General features: G+C 54.1%; 2 protein-coding genes across 2 annotated transcripts; one reads left to right on the top strand and one right to left on the bottom strand.

Moving 5' to 3' along the window:
* Positions 1-661: 661 nt before the first annotated feature.
* On the bottom strand, positions 662-9,711 carry NDUFA13 (NADH:ubiquinone oxidoreductase subunit A13). The gene is made up of 5 exons (XM_029051823.2): positions 9,501-9,711; positions 8,981-9,059; positions 7,084-7,155; positions 6,715-6,784; positions 662-852 (listed from the first exon to the last, which is right to left on the bottom strand). The coding sequence occupies exons 1-5, from the start codon at positions 9,592-9,594 to the stop codon at positions 733-735; spliced, it is 435 nt and encodes a 144-aa protein (XP_028907656.1). The 5' UTR covers positions 9,595-9,711; the 3' UTR covers positions 662-732.
* A 1,921-nt stretch (positions 9,712-11,632) lies between these two features.
* TSSK6 (testis specific serine kinase 6) lies at positions 11,633-14,659 on the top strand. Its single transcript, XM_029051822.2, has one exon. It carries the CDS (start codon positions 11,891-11,893, stop codon positions 14,642-14,644), a length of 2,754 nt encoding a protein of 917 aa, XP_028907655.1. The 5' UTR covers positions 11,633-11,890; the 3' UTR covers positions 14,645-14,659.
* The last annotated feature ends 3,841 nt before the right edge of the window (positions 14,660-18,500 follow it).

The raw sequence follows: 18,500 nt of genomic DNA, 5'->3' as shown, positions 1-18,500 counted from the left end.
CAGTGCTTAGAACAGTGCCTGGTACATAGGAAGTGCTTAAATAACAGAGTAATAATTATTACTATCATCATCTGGAATGTGGGCCGAATTTATAATCATTTGAAGTTGAAAATCCACACTTCGCTCGTGACCCTGTAAGGGAAGGGACAGACAACAATCCTGCTCGCAAGCTACACCGCTTTCGGCCTTCAGTGCATCAGTGGGCCAGACAAAAAGCCAGTTTTTCCTCCACCCGAGGGGTGAAATCCAAACTGAATTGACAATCCTATGCCTCCGGGCCCAGGCCAGACTTCCATTCTGTGCCCCTAATGGCGAGTTTAACCAGTCAGCCCGTGGAAGCCATTCCCAGGGGATACCACGCAGGCCGAAACTACCAGCAGGATTAAATAGGGATCTGGATCGATTCATAGACCAAGGGTCCATACTGGGTCACTACAAGGAAAGTTACAAATGTTAGACGGTACATTCGGAACTGCGAGGTTGGAGGTACAAGAGAGCAAGGGGGGGGGGGAGGGTCCTCCAGTCGCCACGGAGACAGAACATCAGGCTGGATGGACCGGGGGCCTGGGGCTTTGACCAGGACCTGCAGAAGAACCGGGGATGGCGATCCGAACCCACTCCCATGCCACATCTGTACAGACCAAAACAGTGACACATGCCCTTTAGGTTTCTAGAGGAGCCTTTTAATATTACTGGCTTTAGGAAACAAGAGATGACCGCCACGCTGCGCACCTATGTGTACCACACGAAACCTTGGTGCGCGTTAAGTCTTTCTTCCTTAGTGCGCAGGCTGTAGAGCTCACCGGGGGTCGGGGTCACCCAGCGGGTGGTGTTGAAGACGGATTCCCCGACCTGCAGGAGGAAGTGTCTGTTAGTTTTTGAGTCTCAGTGTTGTCTCTCAATTCCCCACTGCTCTTCCCAAAACACCCGGGCGTGAGGATGGTAAGGATTAGGCTTCTCACTGACCTCCTACAGCCTAGCCTACACACTTCACTCCTCTAGCTCCAACTTGCTGTGCCCCGATCCCATCTATCTCGTTGCCGATCTCTCTCTCACATCCTCCCTCTGGCCTGAAACGCTCTTCCCCTCCATATAAGCCACACCACGAAACGCCCTCCCTCTCCATATAAGCGACACCACCACTCTGCCCATCTTCAAAACTATATTAAGGTCACATCTCTTCCAAGAGGCCTTCCCTCAACTAAGCCCTCTTCCTTCCCAACTCCCTCTCCTTTCTGCATCATCTATCGTCTTGGATCCGTGCCCTTTGGGATTTAGTATTCGCCCAACTCTCAGCTCCACAGCACTTATGTCCATAGCTGTAATTTATTTATTTATATGGTCAGCCCCCCTTTAGACTGTAAGCTCGTTGTAGGCAGGGAACGTGTTTACCAATTCTACTGTACTGTCCCGCTCCCACAAGTACTTAGTACAAAGCTCTGCACACAGTAAGAGCTCGCTAAATACCATTGATTGATTCTGTGAGCAGGACAGGGAAGGATAACCTTCCAGGAGCAAGGGCCTGCTGTGTGGAAGGGTGAATCCCCTCTCCCTGAAGTCTGCTAGCCACCCACCACTGACTATCTTGGCAGAGATGGAAGAGACTGAGCCACCCAAGAAGGCAGAAATGGCTGCCCGGCCTCCGTGAGGGATCGTGGCCCCGAGCTGCCAGTCCCTGGCATCAGGAGGGAGGTCCAGTTCCTAGGTGAGGTTGAAGTCAGCATTCCCCAAACCCAAGACAACTACTGCACTGCCATCTGCTTCCTTTCATGGCTTCAACTACCAGTAACCTTTACGTGGATGACTCTCAAATCTATCTCCCCAGCCCTGACCTCGGGCTTGCCCCACAATTTTGCATCAGCACTTGCCCCAAGGCCATCCCCATAGGCATGTCTGAAGAGGAACTCTTCCCTCTTAAACGCACACCTCATTTTCCAACTGCAGTGGACAACACAGACACCAACTCCGTATGGGTGAGGAGTCATGACAGGGTGCTTCGGGGACAGGGGTAGCCTGCCCCACTCCTCGGAGCCAGAATGGGATCGCAGATGGAGATGGCCAAGATGGCACTCCATTGGTTCTCTCTCTCCTACTTACCTACTCTTTTCCCACTACACCCCAGCTCGCACTCTTCAATCCTCTCCCACTCACTGCACTGCCTCATCTCACTCACCCCCTCTCATTTTGTATCTGCCAGACCACTGTTCTCCCCATCTTCCAAGACTTTCTATTATACTTCTTGTAGGAGGTTCCCCACAGTTAATTTCTAACACCCCATTACATTCCCAACTGCTGCTTCAGCACTAATTCAACACCTGGGTATTCACAACCACCCAGAGCACTTCAGTATGCAGTCTTCTCTATCCTACCACTTTAAGCACTAATATGGCCAAGTAGAAAGAGCACAGGATGGGGAGTGAGAAGACTTTAGGTCCTGGTCCCAGCTCAACTACCAGCCAGCTACGTGACCTTGGGCATGCCACTTCACCTCTCTGGGCCTCAATTTCCTCATCTGTGAACTGGGGATAAGAGACTCTGAGCCCCATATGGGACACGGATGGAGCCCAATCTCATAACCTTGGATCTTCCCCAGGGCTTAGCATAGAGTATCTCCTTAATAAATACCACAATATTATACCCATTTCTCTTATCTGTAAACCACTTTAGCGTCTGCCCACCTTCACACTAGATTTGTAATTCCTCAAGGGCAGGGAAAGGGTCCACTAACTAGTTTACTCTCCCAAGTGCCTAGTTCAGAGCTCTGAACCCAGTAGGTGCATAACAGCTGATGGATTGCTTTTCCCCCCCACTGGAGCTTTCTGGCACCAGGAACTGTACTAAGCGCTGGGGTAGATACAAGCAAATTGGGTTGGATACAGTCCCTGTCCCACATGGGGCTCACAATCTTAATCCCCATTTTATAGATAAGGGAAATGAGGCCCAGAGAAATGAAGTAATAATAATAATAATAATAATAATAATAATAATGCTGGTATTTAAGTGCTTACTATGTGCCGAGCACTGTTCTAAGCGCTGGAGTAGATACAGGGTAATCAGGTTGTCCCATGTGAGGCCCACAGTCTTCATCGCCATTTTACAGATGAGGTAACTGAGGCACAGAGAAGTTAAGTAACTTGCCTAAGGTCACACAGTCGACAAGTGGTGGAGCCGGGATTAGCAGCCAGGTCCTTCTGACTCCCAGGCCCGTGCTCTATCCACTAGGCCATCCTGCTGCTACAGCAGCACAGTTCCACTCGCCCCTGCCAGGGATTCCTATGACGAGCCACCCGCCTTCTTTGGCCACACCAAGCTGGACAAATGGGCCTTGAGGTATCTGTCTCCCACTGAAGAATCTGAGTTCCTTGTGGACCAGGATGGCGTCTACCAATTCTATTGTATTGTACTTTCCCAAGTGCTCAGTATAGCCCTCCACACACAGTAGTGTTCAATAAATACCACTGACTGATTAGGAGAGAAGTAACTCCGGAGCACTGGCCCCATCTCAAGGAGCACCTGGATGGGAGAGCACCCATGTCCAGATAGGACCCAAGAAGGGTGGAAGGGAGAAAAAGGTGGTGCTGCCATCTTGGCTCCACCTTTGGGTCCTTTCCAGCTCCAAGAGGAGGAGCAGAAGGGGCCAGGAGCCACAGCTGCCCACTAAGCCCAAAAATCAGGGTCAATCTCATGGGGATGATGGCATCTATCATACCCTGGAATGGGCACCCATTGAGGCAGGGAACCCTAAATTTCTCCTTTCTCCCCCTTTCCCCAACCAATACTGATGCTCCACCCCTAAAACGAAAAGCTAGCACCCCTGGTCGACAGCACTACCATCCACCTCTCTGTCTCAGAATCTCACCACCTTGGTGTCTCTGATTCCTTGCTCCTTTACCTCTCACATTGATTGGTGCTCAATCCTGTCAGATCCCCCCAGCCCCAAATATTTCCTGGATCTGACCCTTCCTACCACCTATGTGCGTCTCCTCCCTTTCCCCCCAGCCACTCCCCGACTCCAGCTCCATCCACCTCTCACCTAGACTACTGCATTGCCTTCTCAGTGATCTCTTGGCCCCCAAAGTCTCCTCACTTCAGCCTGTACACTACATTCTGCTGCTGGGATGATCCTTCTAAAATACTTTTTGATTTACATCCCCTTCATTCCTCAAAAATCTCTTCTCTCTATGCATCAAACAGAAACTATTGGCTTCAAGGCTCTCTTCTTCTTACTCATCCCCTCTCTTCACCCACTCCTCCCCAACGCATCCCTTGGCTCCTCCTGAGCTCACCTTATACAGTGCCTGGTTCACACCCTGCCCCCTGCTCAGAACAGCTTCCCAAACACCCATCTCTTCCAGGAGGTCTTATCGACTTCCAACTCTCCGGGTCGTATTCCGACAACCACCCGTAGCATGTTTGCATATCGGGTACATCTACGAATCAGCGTTAACTGTGGCTGTAACGCAGGCCAAGTGATTTACAGTTATCACCCCATCTCCTCCTTCGATTCCTCTCCAAAGTCCTTGAGCGAGTTGTCTGTTGCCTCCACTTCCTCTCCTTGACTCCCCTCCAATCTGGCTTTTGCCCTTTCACGCCACAGAAACTGCCCTTTCTAAGGTTACCAACAACATCCTTCTTACCAAAGGGCCTCTATTCCAACCTAATCCTCCTCGATTTCTCTCAGCTGCCTTCGACACTGTGGACCATCCCCTTCTCCTGGACATGTTATCCAACCTTGGTTTCACTGACTTCTCTTGGTTCTCCTATTTCTCTGGCCCTTCCTTCTCAGTCTCTTTCATGGGCTCCTCGTCTGCATTCCACCCCGTAACTGTGGGAGTCCCTCGAGATTCTGGTTAGGTCCCCTTCTATTTTTCATCTACACCTACTCCCTCAGAGAATTCATTCGCTCTTGTGGCTTCAACTACCATCTCTATGCAGATGATTTCCAAATCTACATCTCGCAGCCCTGACTTCTCTCCTTTGCCATCTTGCATTTCCTCCTGCCTTCAGGATCTCTCTACCTGGCTGTCCCGCTGACACCTCAAACTAAACATGTCCAAAACAGAACCCCTTATCTTCCCACCCAAACCCTGTCTTCTCCCTGACTTTCCAATCACCATAGACAGCACCAGCATCCTCCTTTTCTCACAAGCCCGTACCCTTGGCATTATCCTCGACTCATCTCTCTCATTCAAGCCACATATTCGATCTGTCACCAAAACCTGTCAGTTCTCTCTTCACGACAGTGCTAAAATCCATCCTTTCCTCTCCAAACTGCTACTGCACTGAGCCAAGCACTTTAATTTCATACTGCCTTGAATACTGCATCAACTTCCTTGCTGACCTCCCTGCCTCCTGTCTCTCCCCACTCCAGGCCACCCCAGTGCCCAGGTCATTTTCCTACATAATCGTTCAATCCATGTTTCCTCATGCTTCAAGATCTTCCAGTGGTTGCCCATCCACCTCTGCAACAAAAAGAAATTCCTATTTCCACTGGCTTTAAAGCAATCATCTTGGCCTCTCCTATTTTGCCTCGTTGATGTCCTACTACAACCCAACCTGCTCACTTTGCTCCTCTAAAACCAACCTACTCACTGTACTTCGATTTCATTCATCTTGCTGCTGACCCCTTGCCCACATCCAGCCTCTGGCTCAGAACTCCTGTTCCATGTCTGACAGACCATCACTCTTCCCACCTTCAAACCCTTATTTAAAATCCCATCTCTTCCAAGAAGACTTCCCTGACTAAGCCCTCTTTTCCTCTACTCCCTCTCCCTCGTACTTGGATTTGTGCACTTTAAACACTTGATATTCAGCCCACCTTCAGCTCCTCAGCACTTATGTACATATCTGTAATTTATATTAATACATCTCTCCCTCTAGATTGTAAGCTCCTAAATGCCTACTGTGTGTCAAGCAGGGCTGAGGTAGATACCAATTAATACAGTCCCTGTCGCACATGGCACTCCAAAATTCCCAAGTTTCAAGTAACCAACTGGACCATTCCCCAAAATAGCCAATTAGAAATAGTGACTTTTGGGGCAGTTTAAAGTGTACCCTCACTTTACTGATTTTTCTGCTCAAACATTACTGGGTTTGCTTGGCAGGGGACTCTATGGCCCTGTGCTTCTCTCCACTCTGCCCACCTCTCCCCTCCTCCCCCCACAGACCTCCACTGATCATCACAGCTCAGACTCCTGTGCCTTCAAGGGAAGGGGGCGAGTGAAAGAGGACATTAACGTTGGAAGGGTGGTGGTAGTTTGGTCCAAAGGGAGGGACGGGGGTTCCGCCTGGAGCACCAAGGCGCCCGAGGACTATGCTCATGGTTAAGCAGCGTGGCTCAGTGGAAAGAGCATGGGCTTTGGAGTCAGGGCTCATGAGTTCGAATCCCAGCTCTGCCACTTGTCGGCTGTGTGACTGTGGGCAAGTCACTTCACTTCTCTGCGCCTCAGTTCCCTCATCTGTAAAATGGGGATTAAGACTGTGAGCCCCACGTGGGACAACCTGATTCCCCTATGTCTACCCCAGCGCTTAGAACAGTGCTCGGCACATAGTAAGCGCTTAACAAATACCAACATTATTATTATTATTAATGTTCCCTCTGTGTCTGCCCTTCCTCCTCCAGGTTTTGGAGACCCCAGGGGGCCCAGGACCGGATCTGAGCCCAGCAGAAGCCCACCACAAAATGGCACTGCAAGTACAATGACTATTACAAACCTTCCAGCCAGGAACATCTTTCATAAGGATGGCTTCCTCCTCCAGATTCTCCCGTAACATGCGTAGAGTCCTTCAAGGAAAAAGACAGACTCTCAAAGACCACCGGCGCACTACCAAAATCATCTGGGTATTTTGGGCCTTAAAGAGCTCGGCGGACTTCCACCGCACCACTCAGGTGGCCATTTCCCCGGCACGGGGACAAGTTTCAACAGGGATCAGATCCGGAAGGTCTCCAGTGGGTTTGCCTCCGGATCCTTTTTGGGAACTGCATTCGGATCTGCGTTTCGCTTCCTCCACTGGCTTTCCGCCATTGACGGCAGATCGGAGCCCGGAGGAAGGAGGCAGCACAGGCAGGGCTTCCACATTTACCTTCGGTCACTCTCGGCTTGCAGGAGGGGCAACAGGGCAATTCTGGCTTCCAAGTCTTCAATCAGCAAACGCCTAGCACCAAACACAAAAGCAGGGTCAGATCCTGGGAAGGCAAGCTTGCTCCTTCTGTCTCTATTTTTTTTTTCCACCCAAGAACTTGTGGCGCGATGAGGGAAAATGAGCTGGCCTGGAAATCCCTAGGCCCTCTGCCAAAACCTAAGGCCTGATTTTTTTTTCTTATGGTATTTGCTAAGGACTTACTATGTGTCGAGCACCATTCTACGCGCTCGGGTAGATACAAACTAAATCAAGCCGGATACAGTCCCTGTCTCACATGGGCCCACAGTCAAATAGGAGGGAGAACAGATATATCCCCATTTGGCAATTGAAGAAACTCAGGCACAGTGAAGTGATTTGCCCAAGGTCACGCAACAAGCAAATGGTGGAGCAGAATTAGAACCCAGGTCCTCTGGCTCCCAAGCCCTTGCTTTCTCCACCAGGCCATGCTGCTTCCCAATTACACACATTTAATGCCAGGGACGCCCAGAAAGAGTGGTGCTGGTTGGCTGGTCTGTGCACCACTCATTCTTAGCTGGCCTGCTGCTCTGGCCTGCAGCCCCAGTGTTGAATCTTTCCTGGTTCTCCAAGTGGAAGTGTACACAGACTGGGCCTGGCCCTGAGATGTGGAGCAAAGCTGGGTTGAACCAGCATCGCGTCAAACCTAGTTGGGCTCAGGCAGGCTTGCGTGGCTCCTCTACAACTGTCCCTCTTGATGTACAGCTCTCTTCCCCCCTTCAAAGCCCAACTGAGAGCTCACCTCCTCCAGGAGGCCTTCACAGACTGGGCCCCCCTTTTCCTCTGCTCCTCCTCCCCTCCCCCGCCCCGACTCCCTCCCTCTGCTCTACCCCCTTCCCCGCTCCACAGCACTTGTGCATATTTGTACATATTTATTATTCTATTTTATTAATGGTGTGTATATATCCTGACTCTGCCCCTTGTCAGCTGTGTGACTGTGGGCAAGTCACTTCACTTCTCTGTGCCTCAGTTCCCTCATCTGTAAAATGGGGGTGAAGACTGTGAGCCTCACGTGGGACAACCTCATTCCCCTGTATCTTCCCCAGCGCTCAGAACAGTGCTCTTCAAGTAGGAAGCGCTTAACAAATACCAACAATAATAGTAATAATCTATAATCCTATTTACCTCTTTGATGCTATTGATGCCCATCTACTTGTTTTGTTGTCTGCCTCCTCCTTCTAGACTGTGAGCCCATTGTTGGGTAGGGATTGTCTCTGTTGCCAAATTGTACTTTCCAAGCACTCGGTACAGTGCTCTGCACACAGTGAGCGCTCAATAAATGCGACTGAATAAATGAATGACCCTCTGAGTTGCTGTCCTCTAGACGGTAAACTCCTTGAGGGCAGGGATGGCGTCTACCAACTGTTGTATTGGACTCTCCCAAGCACTTAGTACAGTGCTCTGCACAGAGTCAGCGCTCAATAAATACCATCGATTGATTGCTAGGACTATAATGCTCAGCAACCACATGGGTCCTGAAAATGAATCCAAACTCGTTTCTGGCCCAGTCTGCATTGTTGGGGAACATCTGAACACCAGAGATACCCCCCACCACAGGATATTTTAAGCGGTCACGTTGGCTTTATGCCAGAGGACCCTTGGAAACCCCGTAAAGGGGGTCCGGCCAGCTAGTACTTACGAATCGGTACCTCATGCCTGAGTCCAAACTCCATCCTCTCTCTCCCCCCGCCACCCCGAGATCTTTAAAGGCAGGGCAGGAAGCTATGCGCTCAGAACAGTGCTTGGCACATAGTAAGCGCTCAACAAATACCATAATTATGAAAGGCGTGTGTCTGCGTGCTCCTACAAATCCCCACCGTACCTTCGCTCTCTGTTCCACTTCGTCATGCCCCAAAAACCAATCAACAATGTGCCAATTCCAATAGCAAACATGCTATACCCTACAAGGAGAACGAGAGAAAGGCAGGGGTGGTTAGTTAAATTCTAATTCCTCGCCACCGGCGGTTGGGTGGGGGGGGGGGGACGGACGGGGACGTAAAGCTGGACAGCACAGGGGTCGTCTAACCCTTCTTCAGAGGAAACCTTTCAGGCTTACCAGGGCCCCCCGAAAAGGGGGGAGGGGAGCAGGTCTCTCGCTCCGAGTGAGCGACACTCGGAGCCAACTGGAATGGTGCGGGTGAGGATGGAGGCGAGGAGGAGGGTCCAACTCCAGACGCCTCCAGAACAGACAGCGTGGGGGGGGAAGAGGGACTGATTCGGGTCCCGTTCCCCGGTCCGCCGCCCCCGGTTGTCCAGGCGCCCCTCTGGGAGTCTCCGAAGCATCCCTGGCGGGGAGACGAGGCCCGGGCATCACCCCCCGCCCCCACACTTCCCCCACTGACCGGAAATGCCGCGTCGGGGCAGGTTCCTCTTGTAGTCGATGGGTCCGTACCCCCCCGGAGGGGGCATGTCCTGCTTCACCTTGGACGCCGACATCTTGGTGGAGTCCTTCCCCTCAGGGCGGCCGGGCCGCTCACTTCCGCTTCCTTCCTCCCGCCTCGGAACGGACGAGCGGAAGTGGGGCCGGCGCCTCGCCGGGCAGCCATCTTGAGTGTGGCGCGACGCCCCGTCGCTCCGTTTGAAAGGCGCCATCGGGCTGTCGTTAAACAATCGGCCAACCAGCCGCTCGCATTTACTTGGGCGCCTGGGGAGAGCAGAGCACCGTCCTCGACGCTCCAGAGGGTATAGTAGAGTTAGAAGCCATTAGACTGTCGTTAGTCCTATTAGACTGTAAGCCCGTCAAAGGGCAGGGACTGTCTGTTACCGATTTGTCCATTCCAAGCGCCCAGTACAGTGCTCTGCACCTAGTAAGCGCTCAATAAATACTATTGAATGAAAGCCACGATGGGTGGGAGGGCAGGATGGCTGGAAGAATACGTTGAGAATTCCAGGATGAAGATGATAATAATAACGGTGGTTCTTGTTAAGCACTTACTAGGTGCAAAACACTGTACCGAGCGCTGGGGGACACAAGGTGATCAGGTTGCCCCACGTGGGGCTCACAGTTTTAATCCCCATTTTCAGGATGTCACTGAGGCCCAGAGAAGTCAAGTGACTTGCCCAAAGTCACACAGCCGGCAAACGGCGGAGTGGGGATTCAAACCCGCAACCTCTGACCCCCAAGCCCGGGTTCTTTCCACTGAGCCACGCTGCTTCTGGAGGGGAGTGCCCAGGGTCAGGTCACCGGACCTCGAGAGCTGACCCCCACGTATGGCCCTCTCAAGATCCCTAATAATACTGTTGGTATTTGTTAAGCGCTTACTGTGTGCCCAGCACTCTTCTCAGCGCTGGGGTAGATACAGGGTCATCAGGTTGTCCCACGTGAGGCTCACACTCTTAATCCCCATTTCCCAGGGGAGGTCACCGAGGCCCAGAGAAGTGAAGTGACTTGCCCACCGTCACCCAGCTGACGAGTGGCAGAGCTGGGATTCGAACCCATGACCTCTGACTCCCAAATCCGGGCTCTTTCCACTGAGCCACGGCCAGTGGCTGCTGTTCTCAGCGTCTTCTCCCTTGTCCCTCCTCTGGCCCAAACCCTTTCACCTTGGACCCGGGCATCTTGCCGGAGTCCTCCCCGCCGCGGGAAAAGGGCGCGTTCCCGTCCCCGGAGGGTGAGGAGTGAAGGGGAAGGACTCCGATTCTTAACCCGACAGTCTTTCCCCGATCCGTCTGTCCGTCCGTCCACGCCACTGTCCACCAGAGGGAGCCCCATCCCCATTATTCCCGTAGGCGCCCTCGCAACTGCCCCCCTCCCCCACTCCGCCCCCCACCCGCCATTACCTCACAGATGAACGCAAAGTCTGAACCCAGTCCACCCCAGTCCACTTTCTTCTGTTCACCCCAGGACTCTTCGCTCGGTTTAATTGCAGCCCACGCGCCATCCCGGAGCCGGTTCTCGCGCCCAAATCCACTTTCCTCCCAAGACCGAAGTACCTCTCCCCCACTTCCCTCATCCCCCTCGGGCACTGCCCTCCTCGGACGCTTCAGCTGCTTCATAAAGGCCACGGTTCTCGGCTGAATAAGATAAAGGGCCCAAGGACCAGGAGGACATCACCGATCCACAGGGGATGGTGAAGATCTAAGGGCCGCGTTGATCAATGCAGAGCGGTGATGGCCTAGGGCCACCGGACGGTAAAGGTCTGAGGGCCAGATCGATCCACAGTGGGCAGTGAAGGACCGAGGGCCACGTCGGCTACCCTCCTGCGACGCCTCGGCCAACCCATAAAGGCCAAAGCTCCTCTCCCCAGCCTCCCTCATCCCTCTCCCCCCTTCGCCCCTCCCCCTTCCAGAGAGAGGGCTGTGTGAGCCGTCCCCCTTCCCCCCCTCCCCCTCTTCCCCCCTTCTGCCCCCCTCCTTCCCCCTCTCCCCCTTCCCCCCTCCCTCCTTCCTCCCCTCCCTCCTTCTTCCTCCCCCTCCCTCCCCCCCTCCTCCCCCCAACGTTTCAGCTACTTCACAAAGGCCAAAATTCCTACCCAAGTAACACAATGGGCCCAAGGTCCAGGAGGACATAATAGATCCATAGGGGATGTTGAAGGTCTGAGGGCCACAGCATTGAAGGGCTGAGGACCGCATCCATCCACACGAGGCAGGGACGGATTCAGGGTCACCTGATAGTTCAAGTCTGAGGGTGCCACCATTCCACGGAGGGCAGTGAAGGACTGAGGGCCAGCCGGCACGGTGCATCAAACCCCGAAGTGAAACCGACACACTCGATAATCACCCTACCCGAACCATGACTGATTACAAACTGTTGAAGGAACTGGGCTACCGGCTGGGCAAGACCATCGGGGAGGGGAGCTACTGCAAGGTTAATATGGGTGTGTGGGGGAGAGAGAACACCACCGTAGCCATCAAGATCATCAACCTGCAGCGGGCCCCGAAAGACTTTGTCGACAAGTTCCTCCCTCGAGAGCTGTCCGTCCTGCGGGTCATCCGCCACCCGCACATCGTGCAGGTGTTAGAACTCATCGAGGTGGGCAGTGACAAGATCTACATCGTGATGGAGGCTTTGGGCAGCAACCTGTTTAAGGTGCTGCGGCGCCAGGGGTACTTCAACTGTACCCGCGCCCAAGAATTCTTCAGCCAGCTTGTGAGTGCCATCCACTACCTGCACTGCCAGCAAGTGGTACACCGAGACATCAAGTGTGAGAACATACTCCTGACCCATGACGAGCAGTGCATTAAGCTCACGGATTTCAGCTTCAGCCGCCAGGTCCATGACTTTGGGGACCTGAGCACCACCTTCTGCGGCTCTGTGGCCTACGCTTCTCCCGAAGTGCTGCTGGGTATCCCTTATGACCCCAAGAAATACGACATGTGGAGCCTGGGCGTTGTGCTCTACGCCATGGTGACCGGGCGCATGCCCTTCAGTGACGTGGCCGTCATCAAGCTGCCCCACTTCCAGAAGCAGGGCGTCGAGTTCCCCAAAAGGCCGAAGTTGGCCGAACCCTGCAAGGTGCTCATCAACGACCTGCTGCAGTTCACCCCCAGCGCCCGGCCCACTGCTGGACAGGTGGCTCGGAACAGCTGGTTGTGCAAGGAGAGTCAGAGGCGACCGTATTCCCTCCCCGCTCCTCACAGGAGCTTGAGTTTAGACCTGCCTACTAGCCGTGTCCTTTCCTTTCCACCGCCTCTCAAGGATGATGGGGCCTCAGACGACAACACTGGTCCCACTTGCTCCCCCACACCGCCCTTGAAGACCCAATACCCGAGGGTGGTTAGTTCACCCAAAGACCAAGGTGGCCAGGCCAGGGCTTCGTGCGGCAAGGGACTCGAGGCTCCACCCAGTCTCCTCCCAAGACGGGTCTCAGTGCAGGCAGAATACCTGAGCGCAGCGGGTCTGCCGGAAGATCAAGGTGGCCAGGCCCGGGCTACGTGCAGCAGGGGATCCGACGCTTCCCCCAGTCCTCTCTCAAGACAGGTCTCGGTGAAGGCAGAACACCCGAGCGTAGCAGGTGTGTCAGCAGACCAAGGTGGCCAGGCCCTGGCCACACACAGCAAGGGACACAAGACCCATCCCGATCTCCTCCCTAGACCAGTCTTGAAGACTCGACACCTGAGTGTGGCGGGTCTGCCAAAACGCCAAGGTGGCCAGGCCTTGGCCACTCACAGCAAGAGACATGAGACCCATCCCGATCTCCCTAGACCGGTCTTGAAGACTCGACACCCGAGCGTGGCGGGTCTGCCAAAAGGCCAAGGTGGCCAGGCCTTGGCCACTCACAGCAAGAGACATGAGACCCATCCCGATCTCCCTAGACCGGTCTTGAAGACTCGACACCCGAGCGTGGCGGGTCTGCCAAAAGGCCAAGGTGGCCAGGCCTTGGCCACTCACAGCAAGGGACATGAGACCCATCCCGATCTCCCTAGACCGGTCTTGAAGACTCGACACCCGAGCGTGGCGGGTCTGCCAAAAGGCCAAGGTGGCCAGGCCTTGGCCACTCACAGCAAGGGACATGAGACCCATCCCGATCTCCCTAGACCGGTCTTGAAGACTCGACACCCGAGCGGGATGGGTCTGCCAAAAGGCCAAGGTGGCCAGGCCTTGGCCACTCACAGCAAGGGACACGAGACCCATTCCGATCTCCTTCCGAGACCGGTCTTGAAGACTCGACACCTGAGCGGGACGGGTCTGCCAAAAGGCCAAGGTGGCCAGGCCTTGGCCAAGCACAGCCAGGGACCTCAGACTCTCCCCAGCCTCCTCTCAAGGCGGGTGTCAGTGAAGACAGAATACTTGAGCGTGGCAGGTGTGTTCAAAGACCGAGGCAGCCAGATCCAGGCCACACCCAGCATGGGACCCGAGGTTCCCCCCAATCCCCTCTCAAGACAGGTCTTGGTGAAGAGAGAATACCTGAGTGTGGCAGGTGTGCCCAGAGACCAAGGAAGCCAGGCCGGGGCCACCTACAGCAAGGAATCCAAGCCTCCCTCCACTCTCCACCCAGGATGGGCTTCGGTGAAGACAGAAGACCCGCGCGGGGAGGGTGTGCCGGAAGACCAAGGTGGCCAGGCCTGGGCCACATGCAGCAAGGGACCCGAGACTCATTCGGGTTTCCTTTCTAGATCCGTCTCAGTGAAGAAAGAATACCCCAAGGCGGTCGATCTGTCAAAAGACCCAGGCGGCCAGACCTGGGGCCCGAGCAGCAAGAGACAGGAGACACCCCCAGGTCTCCTCTCAAGGCGTGTCTGGAAGAAGGCAGAAGACCCAAATGTAGCAGGTGTGTCAGAAGACCAAAGTGGCCAGACCTGGGCCCCACCCAGCAAGGAAGCCGAGGCTCCCGTCTATCTCCTTCCAAGACGGGCCTCGGTGAAGAGGGACTATCCAAGGGCAGCCCGTATATCAGGTGGCCACTCCCAGCAGAGATCCCAGGAGGAGAACCCAGATGGAGGTTTGGAGGAGGAAACACACAGAGCATCTGGGACGCTCCGGCCCACTGACCCAGAAGAAACAGTGCTATCTCACAGCCATTACACCCCTGCATCCCCCCAATAAATTTGTTTCCTTTTAGCAACTTGGTTATGTTTCTAGCTCTGCCACTGACTCATCGTTCTCTGTATCGGTCTTCAGGTGAGACGGGGACCAAACCTGATCAGAATACCTTGTATATCTTAGAATATGCTTAGTACGTTAGTATACTTAGATATATCTTAGAATATCTTAGTACAGTGCTCTGCACGCAGTCAGTGCTCAATAAATACAATCGATTGATCGTTATATTTGCCTCAGCGCTCAGGACATAATGCTGAATACAGATCACTACTACTCGTATCACCACATTCTGGTTTCCTTACCTGCTCTTGTGTACGGGGGCCTCCGGAGGAATAGGCAGAGTCTTCGGAAATCCCAGTTGTACCTGAAGGGCAGTTAAACCGCTGCACGGGTGCAGCAATAGCTGTTTAGAGAGTGGCAGGCCCAGCCCTGACGGCGGCCCCTAGGCGGCTGATGATAATCACGGTATCTGTTAAGCACTTTCGGCGTGTCGAGCGCTGCACTAAGCACTGGGGTAGATACGAGATAGTCGGGCTGGACGCAGTTCCTGTCTGCGAAGGGCTCACAGGAAGGAGGAGGGAGAACAAGTATTTAATCCCCATTTTGCAGATGACGAACCTGAGGCACAAAGAAGTGCCGATGTAATGAAACCCCTACTCTTTTTGAAGTGTGGCTTTGGGCCCAGGGGACCAAGTAGGTTAGAACAATGCTCTGCACATAGTAAGCACTCAATAAATACTATTGAATGAATGAAAGTAGGTGATGTTTAGTACTTAATGTCGAGAGGCTGTTAATGACCAGGTACCTGGAGAGGGGAAGCCTGGGACCCCTTGAGCTGTGAGTCTCAGGGGGAGAAGGAGGGAGAGGAGGGGGCAGAGGGGAAGGCATTGGGTTGCTTTAGGCAGTGTGTCACTGATCCTGCCTAGCAACCGCTCTTCTTCACCGAGAGAGAGCTACAAGGGAGAGGGGAGAAGGAGGGAGAGGAGGGGGCAGAGGGGAAGGCATTGGGTTGCTTTAGGCAGTGTGTCGCTGATCCTGCCTAGCAGCCGCTCTTCTTCACAGAGAGAGAGCTACAAGGGATTAAGACTGCGGAAGGACAAAAAGAGCCAGGCCAGGGCTACCAGTGAACTCCAGGAAGGACTGGGAGGCAGACCTTTAGAGGTGAAAGCTTTTGGTGTCCCCTGGGGGAAGTAATTTACAAAAATTAGTGATTGCTCTTCTAGAATCCTCTGGTTCTTGCACTCCTAGGAAGGTGTCGGGGAAGGATGGGGGAAAGGCACTTGTGCGTGTGTGCGTGTGTGTGTTTGTGTTGTGTGTGTATCCAGATCTGGGAGAAACACCAGAGAACCAGGAGAGACATCCTGCAATGCTCCTCGATCGCACCCCACCCCCTCTGGCATTCCCCAACCCACCCTCATCAAGGTCAATTTGGTTTTAGCTGTACTCAGGCTCCTGGAATCCTGCAGCTGCCAGGGACTTAATAAGGCCACTCCTGCCAGCCAGGCCAGGACCCCCAACCTTGGCTCAGCCTAGATCGCAGGGCTGAGGAATGTCTCCGGGGCTATGGACGGCATAGGCTGCAGAGGAGAAGGTTCTTAGGGATAATGTGGGGAAGACACCAGTTGTCCCAGGCTCACTGCCCAAGTTTGGGAGGTGTCCAAAGCAACCCTCTGGCTCAATGGGGTAGAAGCAATTTCCATCAAAGGAGAAACCCCTTTTCCCTGCAGGAGGAAGCACCTAATGGCCCCTAGGCTCCATGAGGTTATTAATCAATCAATCAATCGTATTTATTGAGCGCTTACTAAGAGCTTGTGAGTCCAGTGCAATATAACAGACACATTCCCTGCAAACAGTGAACAAATAATTGTGGTATTTGTTATGTGACAAGCATAATGCCAAGCACCGGGGTAGAGGAGATAAGCAGATCTCAAGCATCGTTCCTGCCCCACGAGGCTCTCATTGTAAGGGGAAGGGAGAACGGACATTTTATTTTCAGAGGTGGAAACTGAAGCACAGAGCAGTTAAATGACTTGCCCAAGGTCTCGCAGCGGGCGAGGGACGGAGCGGCATCGGAACCCGGGTCTCCCGATTCCCAGGCCGGTGGTCTTTCCACTAAGCCCTGCTGCTTCTCATTCTCAGCAGTGGCTCTTCCTTGCCAGGCAAGGAATCTGTTGGGCTGCAAGGGTGGTGTTGGGTGGTGGAGGGGCAAGGCCTGGGGAAATCCCCCCAAGGGAGGGTGGGGTGTGGGCAACCCTTGTCTACAGACCTGGGTGAAAAGCAGGTCCCGATCAGCACCTAACCACCCCAAGAGGAAGCTGAGACCACCTAACTCACCACACCTATGACCAGATCCTGGTTTCCTGGAGTCAGGGGTAGGCTAGGTGACTAAGTAGAGTTTGATCAACACCGCTTCTCTTCTCCTCCAGCTCCCCCCATTTCACAGATGGCAGCTAATCTGTGTCTCTCTAGGTCGAAACCGGTTGTTAACCCCTTAAACTTTCCTGACACATCAACTGTATCAGGGCTGCTGACCCCACGGGGATGGGGATAGGAGATCTTCCTCTCGTCCAGCCATCACACACCCCTCATTCACCTTCCCGGGTCCAGCATGGCTTTACTCCCCTGGAGCCGCTGGATTCCCCCCACCTCACCCCCTGCCCAGTCGCTAGGCCCCGGGGGACCGTGGGCCAAGATCTGGAAGGCAGCCTTCCTTGTCCCGGCTTTTGCTGCAGGATAAACGCCTCTTGTCTGGGGACATGCGATTCATGAGTTTGAATGGGTAGGAGTCTCCCAAGGGCTCTCTGTCCTGCCCCCGGCCCCCTCCCCACCCAGAGAGGGGCGATGCTGCCCGGTGACGCCCAGCTTTTCAGGCCCATCCAACCTGGAGCCAGGCTGGAGGGGTTTGGCCTGGTCCTGGGGGCCCGTGGAGCAGAGACTGAGCTGGCCACGACAGGGGAGGCAGAGCCAGAGGGGAGGAGCCGGGCTCGGTTTGCTCCCTGCGGACCCCGCGTGTCTGGGCGGGGGGGGGCGGGGCCTGCCCCCTTGGCAGGCCGACAGGGAAAATGGAAGGCTGGGGCGGGGCGGGACGGGAACAGAAGAGGAGCAGCTCCACAAAATGGATGCTGTTAAGCCCCACCCTTCAGGTCTCCCAGTTGCCAGCTGCTCACGCCCTCCGGGAAGCTCGGACCCGCAAGGGGAGGAAGGGCGAAGGAGGAGAGGGAGGAGGAGGAGGAGAAGGAGGAGGGAAAGAGGAAGAGCCAGAGGCAGCACAGACAACAGAGGAAAGGTCCAAGGCTGGAGAAGCACAAGGACCCCGCTAGGCTTAGCTAGTCGTTCCCAGTGGTTTCCTGCCCTTCCCGTCAATGTCTGCCAAGTCACCCAAGCCTGCCGCCTGGCAGGTCTCTCTGCACCCCCGGCTGCCATCAAATCCTACAGTTAGGCAGGTCCCTTACAGGATAAGTCTGCACTGCTCCCTTGTCAGGACAGTGACAGGCCTGCTCCCGCTTAAGCCCAGGCAGCCACCCAGTGCCACCCTGGCATCGGCGATCGGGCAGTCGATAAATAAATGGTATTTACCGAGTGCTTCCTGGGTGCGGAACACGGATCGAAGCGCTTGGGAGAGTACAATGTAACAGAGTTGGTAGACGCATTCCCTGCCCACGAGGAGTTTGCAACCTAGATGGGGAGACAGACATAAATATAAATAAATTATGGATATGTTTGTAAGTGTTATGGGGCTGAGGTGGGGGTGGATAAAGGGTGTAAATCCAAGTTCAAGGGCAACGCAGAAGGGAGTGGGAGAAGTTTTCCCTTTCTCTGCACCTCCACAATAATACTGATGATGATGACTGTATGTTAA

This window comes from Ornithorhynchus anatinus, chromosome X1 (assembly GCF_004115215.2).
Source record: "Ornithorhynchus anatinus isolate Pmale09 chromosome X1, mOrnAna1.pri.v4, whole genome shotgun sequence".
Lineage (NCBI taxonomy): Eukaryota > Metazoa > Chordata > Mammalia > Monotremata > Ornithorhynchidae > Ornithorhynchus > Ornithorhynchus anatinus.
This window is presented reverse-complemented; position numbering and strand designations above follow the sequence as displayed.

Bases quoted from the DNA above. Each gene is read 5' to 3' on its own strand.
- NDUFA13 (XM_029051823.2), bottom strand. From the start codon at position 9,594: ATGTCGGCGTCCAAGGTGAAGCAGGACATGCCCCCTCCGGGGGGGTAC. The intron at 9,060-9,500 runs GTCAGTGGGGGA...TTCTCCTTGTAG, and splicing joins GCCCCGACGCGGCATTTCCG to GGTATAGCATGTTTGCTATT. The intron at 6,785-7,083 runs GTAAATGTGGAA...TTTTCCTTGAAG, and splicing joins CAAGCCGAGAGTGACCGAAG to GACTCTACGCATGTTACGGG.
- TSSK6 (XM_029051822.2), top strand. From the start codon at position 11,891: ATGACTGATTACAAACTGTTGAAGGAACTGGGCTACCGGCTGGGCAAG.